Here is a 20,187-nt window from a genome sequence, read left to right on the forward strand (position 1 = left end):
GGGTGCATATTTTAGAATGGTGTCACTTTTGAGTATTTTCTATCATATAGACCCTTCAACGTGACTTCAAATGTGATGTGGTCACTAAAAAAAATGGTTTTGCAAATTTTGTTGTAAAAATGAGAAATTGCTGGTCAACTTTTAACCCTTACAACTTCCTAACAAAAACATGTGTTGGTTCCAAAACTGTGCTGATGTAAAGTAGACGTGTGCAAAATGTTACTTATTAAGTATTTTGTGTGACATATCTCTGTGATTTAAGGGCACGAAAATTCAAAATTGGAAAATTGTGAAATTTTCACCAAATTTGTTTTTTTTTTTTTCAGAAATAAACGCAAGTCATATCAAAGAAATTTTACCACTACAATGAAGTACAATATGTCACAAGAAAACAATGTCAGAATCACCAGGATCCATGGAAGCGTTCCAGGGTTATTACCTCACAAAGGGACAGAGGTCAGAATTGTAAAAATTGGCCCGGTCATTAACGTGCAAACCACCCTTGGGGGTAAAGGGGTTAAATCCCCTAATTCTTAAGTCATTGAGAGAAAAGGTCAAACTTATGTCATCTATGTTAACTGATATGGTTCAGCTTTTCTTCACAATCCTAAAATTAATAAACATGTCCTTTCTCGTAAACCTCCAAGGTCCTTACATAAGCTCATGACTCTTGGGGGGTGTAATAAAATGATATTGCCATTTATTCAATTTCCTAATGCAATTAATTGAAATGGCGACTAAGGTGAGAGTTTAATTTAAAAATCATATTTGAAAAGCACTTGAGTATACTTAGAGGGCTTTTATTGCTGCATTAGATGTTCTTTTCTGGAAGCAGAAGGTTTCTGAAGGAGGCAGCGTTTCACATTTTTCTTTGGGCTACATGAAAACTAGAGATAGTCCTGCTTGGTTTGCTACACATCAGTTCAGCTATATTTCTAGTTAAAGCCTCTTTTTCACCTAAGGCCTGTTTCACACTTCCGTTTTTTCAAATCCGTCAAAATCCGTTTTCCGTAAAAAAAACGGATCCGCCATTTTTTGCAGGATCCGTTTTTTTTGTCCCATAGACTTCCATTACGGTTACCGCGGATCCGTCAAAAAAACGGAAACTGATCCGTTTGGCGGACACAAACGGAAGTGTGAAACAGGCCTAATCCTTAGAAAGGGAACAGTAAGTAAAACCTGAAAACAGAAGATAATGCAGCCTGGACACTTTCTTAGCTATAATTTAGAAAACAGTAAGGAGACTTTCTGGAAAATTTGTCATGGGATCTCTCCGCAAATGAAAAGCTCATGAGCCAATCAGACCTGCAGCTCGTTTCGGAGTATGTACACACAGGAGGGTAGGGTTACAGCTGTTCCTGGAATTCCTCTTGATTTCACTTTGGTAACCCAATCCAGCTGATACAAGGAGGGGGAGCTATTATTTTAGGAAGGTAAAGAGGGGGTTGTAGAAACATATGGATTTTATTTGAAGTATCTTGAAAACTGAATGCTTCATTATTTTTTTGCAGGAGAAAAAATGCTGGAGTAAGCAGATTGCTCTGGATTTAAAAGGATAGGAGGCTGCCGCAGAGTCAGTGCTACAAATACGGCTTTTAGCTAACCGTATCGCCTCAATGCCCCTTTTATTTTGGTGCTATGATCTACAGTGAATGAAAGACACATCATTTAGATGCTTCGCTTTGTCTCATGGTTAATTACATTTTTTGTTTCTTGCTCATAGGGGAGGGTCTTCTCTTCTTTTTCGTGTTTGCTGATTTTTTCATGCTTTATGTTCATTTTCAGTCACTGTGTATACTTGCTTCTTCCGCTGATGGTAAAAGGCAGGTTTGCGCTGGATGTTCCTATTAATCTTATCACACCCTTGATACAGCTTTATAAGTATGGGGGCTTCTGATATTCTTTTACAGTCTAAACTGTTCTTTTTTTCTGTGCCCACTGCCCATACTAGCCCTGTGCCCACAATGCTTACATGAAGTAAACACAAGCTTCTAGTTGAGATGTTTACCATACATGTCATTTTATGTTTGCTTTCACTGCAAGTCACGACCGAGCCAGTGAAATGCTGCCGCTGTAATTATTAGCCTGCTATTTTTCAGATAATGCGTTCTTTCTGGACGGACAATTCCATAAGGCCACGTTCTCAAGTCCTAATATTCTGTAAAGATCCCATTTTAAAAGAAACAATTGCCAACAGTTGTTTGCCCATATATACAGTGGATTGCGAAAGTATTCACCCCTTGGCATTTTTTTGTGTTTTGCTACCTCACAACCTGGAATTTGACTGTTTTTTGTGAAGGTTTGCACTAGTTCATGTAAAGAACATACCTACAGCTGTAAAATATTGGTTTTCTTTTTATTGTGAAGCAAACAATAGGACAAAATAACTGAACACTGCATAACTATTTACTCCCCTAAAGTCAGTACTTTGTAGAGCCTCCTTTTGCATTAATTACAGCTACAAGTCGTTTTGGATAAGTCTCTATGAGCTTTTCACATCTTGGATTTTTGACAGTTTCTCAAAGCAAAACTGCTCTAGCTCTTTCAAGCTAGATGGTTTCCTCTGGTGAACAGCAACCTTAAAGTCTGACCACAGATTCTCAACTGCATTAACCGCTTCCCGACCGCCCACAGTAGATAAACGTTGGCGCTTGCTGGGCTTTGTGCAGCGCCTACGTTTATCTACTGTCGGTGGTTTTGTGCCCCCCGGGACCCCCACATACCTTACAACGCGGGGATCCTGGTGCACAATGCATGCTGGGACCCCCGACATCATCGAGACCTGATTGGTTCAGGTCCCGATGACGTCAGCGTCACAGCAGCCAATGGGAGCGATCGCTGGGAAAGCTGCTTGTTTCCCGGCGATCTCCCTCATTGTAACGCGGCTTCTCCCTCTGATCTCACTGACAGATGATCAGAGGTGAAGCAGCGTTACTGTGTGACTAGATCGCTGCCTGGCACAGCTGATCGCTGCCTGGCACAGCTGTGCCAGGCAGCGATCTTGTCACACAGTAACGCTGCTTCACCTCTGATCATCTGTCATTGTGAGATCAGAGGAGAAGTCACGTTACAGTGTGCCAGGCAGCGATCTTGTCACATAGTAACGCTGCTTCTCCTCTGATCATCTGTCAGTGTGAGATCAGAGGAGAAGTGGTGTTACTATGAGTCAGATCGCAGCGCGGCGATCTTGTCACAAAAATAAAAAAAAGTAAAGAAAAAAAAAAAGAAAAAAGCAGGTACACAGGCTAGGGTCAGGGCTAGGGTTAGGGTTAGGGCTGGGATTAAGGTTATGGGTGTGTTGGTGTTAGGTTTGTGGTCAGGGGTGTGTTGGGGTTAGGGTTGGAATTAGAATTGGGGGTTTCCACTGTTTAGGTACATCAGGGGCTCTGCAAACGCACATGACACCCGCAGACCATTCCATCAAAGTCTGCATTTCAGAATGTCACTACTTCCCTTCCGAGCCCCACCGTGTGCCCAAACAGTAGATTTCTTCAACATATGGGGTATCAGCATACTCAGGACAAATTGGACAACAACTTTTGGGGTCCAATTTCTCCTGTTACCCTTGTGAAAATAAAAATTGGGGGCTAAAAGGTCATTTTGTGGAAAAAAAATGATTTTTTATTTTCATGGCTCTACGTTATAAACTTCTGTGAAGCACTTGGGGGTTCAAAGTGTTCACAACACATCTAGATAAGTTCTTTAAGGGGTCTAGTTTCCAAACTGGGGTCACTTGTGGGGGGTTTCCACTGTTTAGGTACATCAGGGGCTCTCCAAATGCGACATGGCATCCGATCTCAATTCCTGCCAATTCTGCATTGAAAAAGTCAAACGGCGCTCCTTCCGTTCTGAGCTCTGCCGTGTGCTCAAACAGTGGTTTAGCCCCACATACGGGGTATCTGCGTATTCGGGAGAAATTGCACAAAAAATGTTGTGGTTCATTTTCTCTTTTTACACTTGTGAAAATAAAAAAAAATGGTTTTGAAGTAAAATGTTTGTGAAAAAAAGTTAAATGTTTATTTTTTCCTTCCATATTCCATTCATTCATGTGAAGCACCTGAAGGGTTAATAAACTTCTTGAATGTGGTTTTGAGTACATTGAGAGGTGCAGTTTTTAGAATGGTGTCACTTTTGGGTATTTTTTGTTATATTGACCCCCCAAACTCACTTCAAATGTGAGGTGGTCCCTAAAAAAAAAAATGGTGTTGCAAATTTTGTTGTAAAAATGAGAAATCGCTGGTCAACTTTTAACCCTTATAGCTTCCTAAAAAAAAATTGTTTCCAAAATTGTGCAGATGTAAAGTAGACATGTGGGAAATGTTATTTATTAACTATTTTGTGCGATATCACTCTCTGATTTAAGGGCATAAAAATTAAAAGTTTGAAAATTGCAAAATTTTCTAAATTTTCGCCAAATTTTGATTTTTTTTTAACAAATAAGCGCAGCTCATATCTAAAAATTTTTACCACCATCATGAAGTACAATGTGTCATGAGAAAACAATGTCAGAATTAGTAGGATCCGTTGAAGCGTTCTAGAGTTATGACCTCATAAAGTGACACTGGTCAGAATTGAAAAAATTGGCCCGGTCACGAAGGCAAAAACAGGCTCGGGTGTGAAGGGGTTAAATTAAGGTCTGGGCTTTAACTAGCTGACTCCAAAACATTTACACATTTCCCCTTAAACCACTCAAGTGTTGCTTTAGCAGTATGCTTTGGGTCGTTGTCTTGATGAAGGTGAACCCCTGTCCCAGTCTCAAATCATACTGAAACAGGTTTTGCTCAAAAATATCCATGTATTTCGTACCATCCATCTTCCCTTCGACTTAGATCATTTTCCCTGTCCCTGCTTTCGAAAAATATCCAAACAGCAAGATGCTGCCACCACCTTGTTTCACTGTGGTTATGGTGTTCTTATGGTGATGAGCGGTGTTGGCTTCGAATACAGCGTTTACCTTGGTGGCCAAAAAGTTCAATTTTTGCATCATCTGACCACAGCACCTTCCTTCATATATTTGGGGAGTGTCCCACATGTCTTTTGGCATATTCAAAACAAGCCTTACACTTTTTGTGTATAAGTAAAGGTTTTTTTCTACCCACTCTTCCATAAAGGCCACCTCTATGAAGTGTCGGCTTATTGTAGTCCTATCAACAGATACTCCTTTCTCTGCTTGGGAACTCTGCAGCTCCTTCAGGGTTACGTTTGGTCTTCGTACTCCCTGTCTGATTAATGCCCTCCTTACCCAGGCTGAGAGTTTTGGTGGGTGGCCCTCTCTTGGCAAGTTTGTTGTGGTGACATGTTCTTTCCATTTTGATGATAATGGATTTGATAGTGCTCCAGGGTTCATCAGAGATTGGGATTTTTTTTTTTTTTAATAACCCAACCCTGACTTGTACTTCTCAATAACTTTGTCCTTGACTTGTCTGAAGATCGCCTTGTTCTTCATGGTGTTGTTTGGTTAGTGATGCCTCTTGTTTAATGGTGTTGCAGCCTATAGGAAAAGGTGTGTATATACACTGACAGACATTTGACACTTAGATTGCACACACGTGAACTTCCTTTCACTAATCATGTGACTTATGAAGGTAATTGCATGCACCAGAAACTTTAGTGGCTTCATGGCAAAAGGGGTGCCAACTTTTAGTCATTTGATCCCATAAATTTAATTTAGGCCTATATTTTTCTCACTTCACTTCACAAACTTAGACTATTTAGTGCTGATGCATCACACACAAATCGGATTACAAAAATATTTAAACACAGGTTTTAACGTAACAAAATAAGTAAAAAGCCAAGTGGAGGGTGAATACTTTTGCAAGATACTATACAAATGTGGCCATTCTTGAAATGACAAATCACAATGCAGAAAGATATCACCATGCAGAAGGGTACACTGCATTATTAAGGGGAATGAGCATTTCTAAGGGTTCCGTTACACAAAGCGACGCTCCAGCGATCCCGACAACGATATGACCTGGTAAGGATCGCTGGTACGTCGCTACATGGCCGCTAGTAAGCTGTCAAACAGGCAGATCTACTCGGCGATGCAGCAATGAGACGGCGATCCGTATAACGACCATGGCGTCCCCGAGATCCTGCCGACTACGCCAAATGTAGAGGTGTGGGGCCGAGCTGGGGGGGTGGTCCCTCTTCTTACCACGCCGAGACGAAACAGAGACAAGATGGAGGCAGGTACTGGGTACAACAGGTCCAAGTTTATTTCTGCGCGCCGTCCGTCTGACGGCCCTCGCAACACATCACCATATCGCTCTCTCTCGGCCCTCCGCATCCAGAGCCGCTTCACGACACAGCTCAGTACCTCACTCATGGCCCTCTATATCCAGAGCCGCTTCACACACCGTGTTTCTCGCCGGGGACGTATATATACGTCCTGCCCTTTCTCCTTTCCTGACGTAGTTACAGCTTCCGACACTGTGGCTGCCCCTAAGCCAAATCACCAACAGTCCGTTCACTGGTCAGACGTCGTACTTTACACGGTGTGCCTATTCCCTTTGTCTCGTCTCTGTTGCGGTCTGTCAGGACCACCCCCCTGTTGTTCTCTCTCCTCAGTCCCCCTGGTCTGGATTCACCTCACAGCGCACAGACCGTCGCAGTCCTCGTGTCACTGCGACTTCCCCTGGGGACTGGAACTTTCTGGAACCCTCCCTCAGTATTTATAGCTAACCCGGTTCCTTGAAACTGTCACTGTCACCACGCCCCCCATGACCAACGGTTTCTAAAGCCCTAAGCTGATGTCAAGTCCTTTGCTCACACTCCTCCCTGCCATCTAATGGTCAACCCAAGGTACTGCACATCCACTACACTTTCCTAGCTGTTTCCCCACTGTACGGTGGCTCAGTGGTTAGCCAGAGTTCGAATCCCACCAAGGACAACATCTGCAAGGAGTTTGTATGTTCTCCTCGTGTTTGCGTGGGTTTCCTCCGGGTACTCCGGTTTCCTCCCACATTCCAAAGACATACTGATAGGGAATTTAGATTGTGAGCCCCATCGGGGACAATGACGATGATGTGTGCAAACTGTAAAGCGCTGCGGAATTTGTTAGCGCTATGTAAAAATAAAGATTATTATTATAATAACCGACACCTACCTACACTGTGCAAACCTTTCCTTCTTCTCTCTGACTAGTCCGTCCGTCCGTCCGGTCACCTTCCCTACACAAGCACGATCAGCGAGATCGCAGCGGGGGCCCGGTCGCCGCTATGTGTCACACGTTGCGAGATCGCTGGCGAAGTCGCTGTTGCGTCACAAAACCTCTGACGATTCAGCGATCTCGCTAACTATCTCATTATGTGAGACGGGGCCTTTAGAATGCTTGTTTACCAATCGGACAGTGTAAACAGGCTGTCGATCTTCCGACAAATTAGTAAAATTTGTAGGGTGAAATGATGCTTGCTTGAAATATCATTGTTCTCAGCAGCACTTCTGCGTGTGCATCATAAGCATGGTCAACCGGCCTAAACAGGCTACTAAACGACTGCCGATCAGCAAGCAAAACCGCTATCTGCCAGTGGAAACATGCCCTATCTCGTAATCTAAGAATACAAATTACATTTCTTTTGTTAACACATTAACATTCTGTGTCATCTTTCTTGTGTTTTAGATTTAGAAGGGCCATCTCTGTATCCTTACTATAAGCATCATCCACCTTTATACAATACATAGATTCAGCATTTAATGGTTACAATGATTATTTTTTAAAACAGCTAGCAGTTGATAAAAACCTGTAAACCAGTTTAACGTGCAATACACTGAATTTAGTCATTATTAATGGGGTTCTCCAGTACTTTTATATTGACGGCCTAGGAAAGGTCATCAATGTCCGATTGGTGGGGGGAGTCACATCTGGCACCACCACCGTTCGGCGTTTCCAAGTGCCATATGGACGTAGCTGGGTACCGCATATCTGCCCCATATTGATTTGAATAGGGGCGGGATATGCAGTACCTGGTCGGAGTCACTATATAGATGGAGATGTGCAGCTCAGCAACTGAGCACTTCCAGCCGCTAGCACCGGGAACAGCTGATTGTTGTCACCCCTGCCGATCAGCTGTTCCAGGTGCCTATGGGATGTGCTCAGTTGCTGAGCTGTACAGCTCCGTCGTGGTATAGTGGCTGTAGCCGGGTACTGCTCATCTGCCAACTATTAATTCGAACTTCCAGCAGCTGCTGAAAGGAACAGCTAATTAGCAGGGGTGCTGAGCGTCGCAGCCCAAAGATCAGATAATGATGACCTATCCTACCTCAAGGTAAAAGTCCCAGACCACCCATTTTACTAGAAATAGATCAAACTCTATCGCCAGCTAAAATTTGCAAAGCCTGAGGTTCACAAGTGGCAAAAAGTGTAATTAAGTAATTAACATGGCTTGCTTCAACCCAAAAAATTAAAAAGTGGATTTTGGCTCTATCCTTAAAGTTTCAAACTTTATATTTAAAATTGGTTGGACATGTTCCTTAAAATGGTTGCTATCTATTTTAATTTTACTCTGTTATTTATAAAGTACATTTTAACTTACAGGGGTTGTCCTATAAATAAACGTGTTATTCCATGGACCAGGGACCCCATCCTATGGCTCAGGAGCCCATGATGTGTGGCTCGTGGGTGTATGACTGTTTGCTGCATTAGCACCAGGTGTAACAAACCGATATGAAGAGAAGGTCTCCAGATGGTGACTTTTGTGATCATTTCTGCACAGAAGAGCAGATCTGTATGGACATAATTATGGAAGGCTGGTGCAATAGTGGGGCGAGTGTGCTTTATGTGAGAATATTGAATACAGGCAAAGTGGGCACCCGTGAATGTAAGTATTCTGCCTATAAGGGATGGAGTCACAAAGGCTTGGTGTGCTTTCTGTAGGCCGGCTTTGACTGTCATTATACTAGTAATAGTGGGCACTGGGTGCCATTACAATAGGGGGGGCTCAAGATGTGACTCGCGGATATCTCTCAGAGCTGAATGTGGTTCTCAAGGTAAGAAAAGTTGGAGACCATTGCTATACACAATGGTCCGAAGTACAGTGGTAACAAATTTATCACCGATGCTATAGCTAGGATAAATCTGTGGTTGCTTGAGGCCCCCACCAATTCCAGTAATGGGCAACCTAAGGTCCCCTATTTGAATCGAGCAACTGTGTACGTGTGCAACAACGGCTTCATTCACTTCTATGGGGCTGACAGAAAGGTTATTCCTATAGAAATTAAAGAAATGGTCATGTATGCCCTGCTGCACTCACATGGGGTAACTTTGGTACTCTGATTCTCTGGATCGTTGAGCGTCCCAGTAACCATCTATTTATCACCTGCCCTATGGATAACGAGTGTTGCTTATGTGACAAACCCCCCCTAAAAATCTCCATGAAAAACCTGATCCACTGTGCTATGCTTAGTGTTAGGCCGGGATGACACATGCGAGAAACTTGGCCGAGTCGCTCATGTTAATACCCGGTGCTCCGATCCGAGTGCCGTGTATTAACATGCGAGACTCGTCCGAGTTTCTTGCATGTGTGACCCCGGCCTTAGTGAAATGATCCTTTACCTTCAGAATATCAAGTCTTGTTACCCATCTACTTTTGACAATAATAGCCGAAATGTGCAATCCACCTTGTAGGAAAGTATAAATGTCTGTTACCTGAGGACAGTCCTTAATGTAATGACCCTTGTTGAAGCAGAGATGACACAAGTAGTTTGGAGGGGGCCTCTTGCTGGGTTTCCTGTTCTCCGAGGCGAGTGAAATTTCGGAGAAGTGTTCGGTTAGAGAGCTCAGTCCATCCACAATGTTGTTCAGAGATCCATACGGAGATGCATTTTTATAAAGGCTGTTGCCCAGGGCCTGTGGAGACATACACAATAGTTAGACACTTCAGCAGATACATCTAGCGAATACAAAAAATTCTCTATTTACCTCATCACCTTAGCTGACCTCAATACACTAACCATGCATGTGATTCCTAAAGCTGGATATGACCTTTGAAGTGTCCTGTGAGCATTGAGAGCTGATTCCATGCTTCCAAGCCATTGGAGATTTAACATATTTATTATTGGTAAAAGCGTGTCCTCCCTTTACCACAAATGCTCCCCAAACGCTGTTTGCAGAAAATGATTTCTTTCCAGGTTACAGTCTGATCTAATTGTAGCTGATAATAAAATTCCATGAAGTCACTCCGTACATCACTATTTAGGGTCCCTGGGAATAAATAATGAGTATAAAGCTGAGCTACAATTTTCCACGGCTGAAAACTCTGATGAACCCGCCCTGTGTTTGGCAAATAAAGCAGATTGGGGCCAGGGGCTAGAAAATGAAACACGACCAAACAATTGTCAGAACATTGCAAAATGATTTTGTTGTACTGAAATACAAAGTGCAGCATAACAATGTCCTGTAATGTGCGCTGTGTGCAGGTTTTCCCATTCGTGCTCTTAGAGCCGTATCAGTCTTAGGTCTCGTACAGTTAGGACACTCACTTCAGCATGTACGGCAATTCTGACACCAACATTCTCCAAACAAGGACAGGACGGTATATGTCAGAACTGGCTGCAGGTCACACTGGATCACATCATGGACATTTGGATCTGGTCTCTGTGAATTGACTTGAATGTCTTTTCCATAACTTTGAGAGACGTTAGCCACTGATTACAAGGAACATTTTCCAGAGCATCTAATTACCTTCCCCCATGTATGTAAGAAGAAGAAAAAGATTTGGCTTCACGACGAGACCCTCAAATAACCCTCTGCATATCTATCTTTTGCGATGCAATTCATACAGAGGGCTCAGCTAGTTCTGAAATAGTCTAGGACGCCTGAATGCAACGGCATCTATTTAAAGCACAATTTGAGATTTCAGTTTCCCATTCACTACTCTGCACAAACAAGCAGACTAGTGAGGCCTCCTACTAGTGAGGCCTCCTACTATAAGTCCTAGGAATATTTTTTAATTAAAGAGGCCTACAAATTGGTCAGAGCTCTTTTCTACGTGAATATCTAATGATAGAAGATATTAATTTAAAGGGAACCTGACATGCCCCAAAATTACAGATAACTTGTCGATATAGGGTTAATCTTCAGGATACAATGTTACAATGCTGTCTGTCCATCTAACTGACAGCACAGCTATGGGGGAAAATGAACTTTATTCCTCCTGGGAGCCGTCGGCTTTCAGTCATGCAGGTGTGCTTGGAGTGGCTGTAGTCACTGCTCAGTACAGAGTGGGCGGCTGTAAGCACACTCCAGCACTCTGATTGACAGCTCCCTTTGCAGTGCATCTGTGCCGGGCGGGCTGTCAAAGTGCTGGGGCGTGCTTACAGCCGCCACTCACAGCATAGTGACTGTAACCTCTCTGGGCACGCCAGAAAGACTGAAAGCCAGAGGCTGCTAGGAAGCATAAAGCTAATTTTCTCCAGTTAGCTACGCCGACAGTAAAGCAGCCGTACAGCATTGTTGGGGACATGACTGGTTCCCTCTAATTATACAGGTGACTTTGAATAATACAGGCAGTTAGATATGTCTATGGTTCTATTATGGGAAAGAAAAAGAGTCATTGATTCAGGTGTCCACCACCTTGGTGCCTCCATCTTTCTGTTTTCTCAAATGCTTTGCAGGCATTCCTAGCAGTCAGAGTGTTTAGAGCACTGATAACTCACCTGGCTATACTTTAACAGGAAAAACAATGTTGTAGAGCATTCAATATGTTTTTAACTAATCTACAATGCAACATACCAGAGCCTTTTTCTCTCCAACATCAGACAACAGGTGTGGGATATGCCAACAATTAGCTATAAGCCACCTAATGTATTTACACATTATACAGTGCCGGAAAAAAAAAATCTTTACATATACGTAAAATCTGCACTTCTTAAAAGTGCGCACAATGGGGGAGATAATCAAAATCTGTCTAATAGCAAAACTGACTTAGCTACCAGTAAGGGTAATGTAAGGGTGAAATGACGAAATACTAACTGTAACAAAATATCCACAATAAAACACTTGAATGTTAAGATTTCGTGATTTCGTTTAACTTTTAAAAATGTTTTTGCTGGCACTGTATTTAAATGTTTAATCCAATTAAAGAAGAAGCAGCACTAACCGTTCCAGATGCAGTTTTTATTCAGTGGCGTGAGCACAAGTCGGCGGGCGAGGTGGGGGTGGACATAATCCAACCTTGTCAACACCCACCTCGCCCGCCGACACGTGTTCACGCCACTGAATAAAGAACTGCATCTGGAATTATGAGTGCTGCCTCTTCTTTAATTGGACATCACGTTTTCTTTTCTTTGGCAAAGCACTGGAGTTTCCTTGTCTCCCGGTTCATTGCCGTGCTGTTATGGGCTGACGCGTACCAGTGTCCAGGTGCTAGTGCCAGGACTTCAATTCCCCTGCAGGATTAAGTATTTAAATGCTTCTAGTGGTGCTCCCCAAACACTGTTTTTGTTCAGGATGCTCAACCAATCCTAATCCAGCCAAGAATGAATAATTCCTGCAGATTTTGTATAGTGTCATCAAGCGGGTGGCAGGTCAGAGGACGGTGATGTAGCGTGACTCCGTATTTTCCACCAGTTACATAGGGATAAACATTCAGAGTCACGATAAAAGGACTGTGGAGAAACAGCAACAAATGTTCTATGATTTATTCCAGTGTTTAATTTGAATGTACGTCGTTGTATAATCGGATACATTTTTGGGCGATTTATAAACATGCTCTCACTTCACATCCAAAATTACCAGACTAAATATCCAAGATTTGTAACAGCTGTAACTAAAAAACAAAATGTATTTCCACCTTTCAAATAGGGAATTATTACTATTGTGTTTTAATTATGTGATGCTACAGTTTTAATTAAAGCAAAATAAAAAAAGACTAAATTGGCTTTGTAAAACGCACATAAATTAATATCTGAATGTCATACATAATGCTTACTGTTCTAGTCTGTTTTTCATACGCAGTAGTACACTCCTAGTACATTGCCACACTGTAGCCCACTTTTAAAAATCCCTGACAAAGGATGCTACATTTCTATAGATGATGTTGGTGTAGTGAAAGGGAATCTGTCTCTAGGTTTCTGCTGCCCTATTTGACAGCATCATAAAATATGGGAAGTGACGCTAATTCTAATCCTGGGTCACTTACTAGGCTTCTTGCTGTAGTTTTCATAAAACATACGGTAATCTTTGACAGCGGCATATAACACGATCGCGCCAGAAGAACGTCAGCAATCCATCCCATCGGCGCCCATGTCACATGACCGCGGGTCACCAATGGGTTGGCAAGACAACCCGGGGTCTGCAGCAGACCCCTGTGGTTGTCATTGCTGGATAGCTATGACAGCTGCTGAGTGGTCGGTGCTCATAGCAAGAGAGCATTTCTGCTACACAGAGCAGAGCTGAAGCCTTACTCTGTGTAGAATAGACGATCGGATGATCGCAGCTTCTAGTCTCCCATGGAGTCTTTTGAAGCAAGTAAAAAAATAAAAAAATGTTCAAATCACCCCCCATTCAAAATAAAACAATTAAAACAAAAAACAAAAAAAAACACATATTTAGCATTACCGGGTTCAGAATCGCCTGATCTATCAATATATAAAAAGAATTCATCCGATTGGTAGACGGCGTAACAAAAAAAAAGTTCAAAATGCCATAACAGGCGATCAATGATCAATAGAAACGTCAGCTCGACGCAAAAAAAAAAAATAAGCCCTCTACCAGCCCCAGAGACGCTTTTTTTTAAGAAACTTTGGATTTTTGTTCACCACTTAAATAAAAAAAGAACCTATACATGTTTGGTATCTATGAACTCGTAATGACCTGGAGAATCATAATGGCAGGTCAATATTTAGCATTTAGTGAACATGGTTAAAAAACAAAAACAAAAAAAAAGACACAATTGTGGAATTGCATTTTTTTTTGCAATTTCATTGTACTTTGAATATTTCTCTCCTTTTTCAGTAAACTAGATGGCAAAACCAATGATGTCACTGAAAAGTGCAACTTGTCCTGCAAAAAAATAAGCCCTCACATGGCCAAATTGAGGGAAAAATAAAAAAGTTATGGCTCTGGGAAGAAGGGAAGCAATAAAACGTAAATTGAAAAATGGAAAAAAACAAGGTGGTGAAGGGGTTAACTTATATTATGGAGTCTTCTATGTACTGAACATGGATAATGGACGTCCCAGACCTGGATGGAGGGTCATAGCAGTTGGAAACAAGAAATGTATGACTTGAATTTCCCAGTGGTTGGGGCCTTATACTCTTATTGCCAAGATCTGCAAAATTTATAAGTACAGTAAATATTGCTAGAATGCAATTCGCATACTCAGTCAATATGTAATAGTCGATTCTTGCATTGTGCTGCTACATTTTCTGTGTTTGCTTGCATTTTCATTAGCTGCATGTATCTGTGCATTCACGTCATATTGATTGGAAGTGCTACCTGGTTTCCTTTAATTGTATGTACGGGGGTGATAACTGCACTCATACGGTCTGTCCAAGGCTGGTTTATTTGCAGCGCAATATTCTCTATCTGGATTCTACCTGCCCTTGGTTGCTTTACCTTTTCCAGTAATGCACGTGAATATACCGTAATACATATCCATTGCTTACACAGGATTTAGTGCTTGCAGTGAACTGCTCTATAATCTGCTTTCTTTTCTTTTCAAATTCTTATGATATATACAATTAATGGATATTTTGTGTGATCCCAAAAACTCAATGTTTTATTGATTATATTCCCAGTTCTATCTTGAGCTTTGTTGCCGACACCTCATTCTGTAATGAGCATTACACTCCACTAAAGAACATCTGGCATCAGTCAGCTCTGAGTTACTGCAGGGTAACAGGTGGGAGAAACCCTGGGGACAGGTCTGTCCCAGCAGTGACATATGCACATACTGTATATATACACACACGCTATAGAAATGGAAAATTAGGCATAAGTGTCTCACAAAGAGTGACAGTGACGAAAGTCATCAGGTCCAAGGTTCCTACAGCAAGTGACTAAATTTACCCCAGACATCTATAAAATCGTGTTTTAATAGCAGGAAGCCAGGATACTAACAAATCGCGCCTGTTGTCTAAGTAGTCACTATTACATGTTTCAGAACTCATGCATACATTGTAGATTTCATCACCATTTTACATGTTTAGAAGTCAAACATAGAAGCGGATGCAATAAGTGCAGAAGGCCTTTCTAACTCAACTAAAGCCACAGATAATAAAATTTATGAAAGATTACAAAGTATATTGCAAAGAATTATATATACATATACTCAAAACCAATTTTCATCATGTTCAGTTAGAATTACACTGGTCAACAGCATTTTTGGTGCCAAAGATATTTCATCGAATTTAGGGTATTTTTGGGGTGCTGATTCTGAATATGTCATCAGTTTTGCCAGATTGGCTCAAGTTTTTGAGATTTTTGGTATCTTATTTATAGCACTTGTTGGTAAATGCGACGCATCATCTCATTAATTTCTTTGGATTAGTACTTGAACTGAGCAGTTCTCAATATAGTTTTGTGTTAATTAGTGTTCTAAAAGTTTGTTCATAGCTTGATTTTTGCACTAACTTTATGTTGTTGTCTGTTTTCCAGTGAAAAGCATGAACTCATCAAGAAGAAGTTGTCTTAACGATCCAGACTCATTCTGTTACATTTGTGGTGAATACACACTGCCAAAACATAGAAGAAACATAACAGACTTCGTAAAAAAAGTGTATTTTGCCTATTTTGGGGTTATGCTTGGGGACCAAGACAAGTTTTGGGCACCACACATAGTGTGCAAAGCATGTATCGAATTATTACGAAAATGGAGCAAAGGACAAAGAAAAAGCTTCAAATTTGGTGTTCCAATGGTGTGGAGAGAGCCAAAAAATCATCATGATGACTGTTATTTATGGTAAACACAGGTACAGGCACATCTTCACAATGAGGGACAGGCCTTCTTGCAGATTCCATGTTACTCCCATTTTCGTTTCTTATGCTTATTGAATCCTTGCACTTGCACTGCACAGAAATAACAGTCATCATGATGATTTTTTGGCTCTCTCCACACCATTGGAACACCAAATTTGAAGCTTTTTCTTTGTCCTTTGCTCCATTTTCGTAATAATTCGATACATGCTTTGCACACTATGTGTGGTGCCCAAAACTTGTCTTGGTCCCCAAGCATAACCCCAAAATAGGCAAAATACACTTTTTTTACGAAGTGTGTTATGTTTCTTCTATGTTTTGGCAGTGTATATTCACCACAAATGTAACAGAATGAGTCTGGATCGTTAAGACAACTTCTTCATGATGAGTTCATGCTTTTCACTGGAAAACAGACAACAACATAAAGTTAGTGCAAAAATCAAGCTATGAACAAACTTTTAGAACACTAATTAACACAAAACTATATTGAGAACTGCTCAGTTCAAGTACTAATCCAAAGAAATTAATGAGATGATGCGTCGCATTTACCAACAAGTGCTATAAATAAGATACCAAAAATCTCAAAAACTTGAGCCAATCTGGCAAAACTGATGACATATTCAGAATCAGCACCCCAAAAATACCCCAAATTCATTAAAATATTTTGGACACCAGAAAAAAAATTTTTTTTCGTTGACCTGTGTTATCATTCAATCATTATTTTCGCAGATAGATACAAAACAGGAATGAGAAAACGTGTACTTAAAGGGAATCTGTCACCAGATGTTTGCCACCTAATACCCAAATTTTTCATTTTAATAAGGGTAACGGGAGAAAATGGACCATACAATTTGTTGTCCAATGAGTACACAGATGCCTCATATGTGGGGGGGAAACTACTGTTTGTGCGCACAGCAGAGCTCAAAAAGGAAGGAGCACAATTTGACTGGAATGGATAGTAGACATCATATGTTTATAGAGACCCTGATGTGCCTAAACAGTGGAAGCCCCCACAAGTGACTCCATTATGGAAACTACATCCCTCAAGGAATTTATCTAGAGGTGTGGTGAGCACCTCCAGCCCCAGGTGCTTTACAGAATTTTACAATGTTGAGCCGTGAAAATGGAATAATACATTTTTCTCATAAAAATTTTGATTTAGCCCTAAATTTTTTATTTTCCAAGGGTAACAGGAGAAAATGAACAATATGGTGTGCAATTTCTCCTGAGTACACAGATATCCCACATGTGCTCAGAAACTCTTGTTTGGACAAGCGGCAGGGCTTGGAAGGGAAGGAGCGCTATTTTATTTTTGGAGTGTAAAATTGTCTGGACTAGATTGTGGATGACATGAAGCATTTGGAGAGCTGCCAGGGTTCCAGAACAGCAGAAATCCCCACAAGGGACCCCATTTTGGAAACCACACCTCACAAAGAACTCCTCTAGGAGTGACGTGAGCATTTTAAAAGAATAAGTATTTCACAGAACTGTATAACAGTGGGCTGTGAAAATGAAAAGTTACATTTTCTTCCACTAAAATGTTGTTTTAGCCCAGTTTTTCATCTTCAAAAGGGATAATAGGAGAAAATGGACCACAAAATTGGTTACACATTGACTCCTGAGTATGGCAACTCCCCATATGTGGTCAAAAACTACTCTTCAAAACAGTGCAAAGCTTAGAAGGGAAGGAGAGCCATATCAGAGAGGCGATTTGTCTGGAATGGTTTGTGGGTGCAATGTCATATTGGAAGCCTCTGAGGTGTCAAGACAACAGTACCCCCCATTAGTTATCCCATTTTACAAATTACACTTCTTAATGAAATCATCTAGGGGAGAACGCAAATTATTCTATGAAAATTTGGCTTCATATACACAGCCTCTAAGTGCCAGAAGAGCAGATTCTCCCCAGTTTGGAAATTCACCCCTCTAGGAATTCAACTACAGGTGTAGTGATGATTTTGACACTATGGATGTTCTCCATAAACAAAACAGCAATGGATGTGTGGCACCCCAGGAGTCCGGTTGCCACAGTGGCATTGCCTCCCTCACAGGGAGTAATGTCATGCCTGGAAGCAAGGAGGGGTCCCCTTACCAGGTGTCCGTAGGAGATAAGTTGAGCAGAACCTGGGGAGTGGAACTGTAATTAAACTCGCCCCAGAGCTGAGCGCTAGGAACTGGATACCGGAGTCTGTGGTTGCGCGCTTACTGAAGTCCTGGCAGCTAAATCCTGAGGGCAGGGGACTGCAGGTCTCCTGGCCCGATCTAATACCCGGCGGCACAGCAGCATACCAGAGCCTGGAGCTGACAAAAAGGAGCGGCACCTGTGATAGGCTCGAGCTGCCTGCCATGTACCTCTGGACTCTATATGGCTTCTATTCGGCAGTGTCCTTCTTTTCAAAGGTGCACAAAACTGTGGTCACCGCGCTTTTATGCACATCTGAAAAAACAGTTACGGCCGGATTACAGTTAAACTACGTTTATATAATTTTTTTTAGGTTTTGTTGCTTCTACACAATAAAAACTATTTTATAAAAAAAAACTATTGTTTTTGCTTCACTATATTCACTAAGAGCAATAACTTTGTTATTTTTCCACTGACAGAGCTTGATTTTGTGGGACAAAATTACGTTTTAAAGGGATACAACTTTTATGTATATTCATTTTTTTGACTGCGTTTTATTTCACTTTTTTTCAAGCAGTATGACTAAAAACTATAGTTTTTTTGCCAGTTTTTCTTCTTTTAGGATATGTGCACATGATTAGCAATTGCTGCGGGATTGACGCTACATACTTATGCAGCGTCAAACCCGAAGTGGCCAGATGTTACTGCAAAGTGGATGGGATTTCAAGAAATCCCATTCCCACTATGCGTCCACAGACGCCCGCAGATCATCGGCGGAGACAGACATGTGACGCATCTTTCTGGACCTCAGCATGTCAATTTATCTTGCAGAGAGGCGAGTCTCCACAAGAGAAATGTCACCCATAGAATGTATTGGATGCGGTGATTCTGCACAGTTCAGTGATCACATGTGGATTCACCTGCGTTCAATAGACGGAAGCGCTTTGGACACAGCAAACATCGCTGCGTCCAAAGTGCTACTACTTCCAAGTTGTGTGCACCCGTCAAGACGACATTCACTGTAGGGGTAAACTAGTGTGACAGTTTTATAGATCAGGTCGTTCTGGAAGCCGCAGTATCAAATATGTAAACTTTTTCCGTTTAGTTTTGTTTTTACATAAATATGTGTATTTATTGGTGCAACATTTTTTTCCTTTTTTTTTTATATAATTTTTTCAATATTCTTTTAGACCTTTTTTACTTTGTCCCTCTATGGGACTTTAACTTTTATTAGCCTGAATACTGGTTTCATGCACTTCAATGCACCAGCACTGCAATGCATAAGACTTGTGATATTACATAGGCAAAACGATTGTTAGACCTTGCTTACGGCGGGGTCTAAGAGACCACCGTACCTAGCACATCAGGAGGTCATTGTTTGACCTCCGGGCGTCATGATAACCATCGGTTCCCCGAAATGTCATAGCGGGGTGCCAATGGCGGTGAGAGAGGGAGCCCCCTCCCTCTCACAACTTTCCAAATGCCGCAATCACTCTCGATCTCGGCATCTGGTGGATTAATCAGCCAGAGTCAGCGCAGGCACAGGACCTGGCTGCTAAAGCAGGAGCTCGTCTGTCCCAAAAGTGATGATGAGGGGAAGTGCTGATATTTCAGCACTTCCTGGTGATCACATGCTTTGATCAGTTAGCCTGATTGCCTAATCGATAACAGCAATCAGACAGCAGGGACCTATGAAATGGGTCCCGGCATCTCTAGCCGTGCCAGTCACCACTGTTGGCACAGAGCTGTCACTGTGTGTTTTCAGACAGTGACAGCTTAAAGACATGACGTATATGGGTGTTACGGTGTGGGAAAACGGAGAAACCTGGAAGTGGACCCTCTGGGTCACGGCTCCAGGGCCCCCGAGGGCGAGCTGACCAGGTGGAACCACCCCCTATACAGGGAGCGTTAGGGGCAGGCCCACGAGGGATGGAACCGCAACAGCCGGAGCCAAAGGGGCGACCATGGCTAGAAATAAGAGAGTCAGTGGCGAGGAAATACGGAGCCCAGATGTACGGAGGACTTCAGGAACCAAGGAAAAATAGAGGAAAGCGGGACTGGAGGCTGACAGAGGCTGGTGGCTGCAGGCGAAAGAGAAAGATGAGCACAGTACGGACAAAACACAGAGCGACCAGACAGATAGCAGAGG

The 20,187-nt window shown here is 42.0% G+C and overlaps 1 protein-coding gene across 1 annotated transcript in view; it reads right to left on the reverse strand.

The window, feature by feature from the left end:
• Positions 1 to 20,187, reverse strand: part of ZCCHC24 (zinc finger CCHC-type containing 24) — a 204,455-nt gene that overhangs the window by 131,739 nt on the left and 52,529 nt on the right. The window contains exon 2 of the mRNA XM_073574766.1: positions 9,647 to 9,847. Within this exon, the coding sequence (XP_073430867.1) occupies positions 9,647 to 9,847 (201 nt within the window). The remainder of the gene's footprint in view (positions 1 to 9,646; positions 9,848 to 20,187) is intronic.

This window comes from Dendrobates tinctorius, unplaced genomic scaffold, assembly GCF_039654945.1.
Source record: "Dendrobates tinctorius isolate UK_male_01 unplaced genomic scaffold, ASM3965494v1 ptg000040l, whole genome shotgun sequence".
In the NCBI taxonomy this organism is placed as follows: domain Eukaryota; kingdom Metazoa; phylum Chordata; class Amphibia; order Anura; family Dendrobatidae; genus Dendrobates; species Dendrobates tinctorius.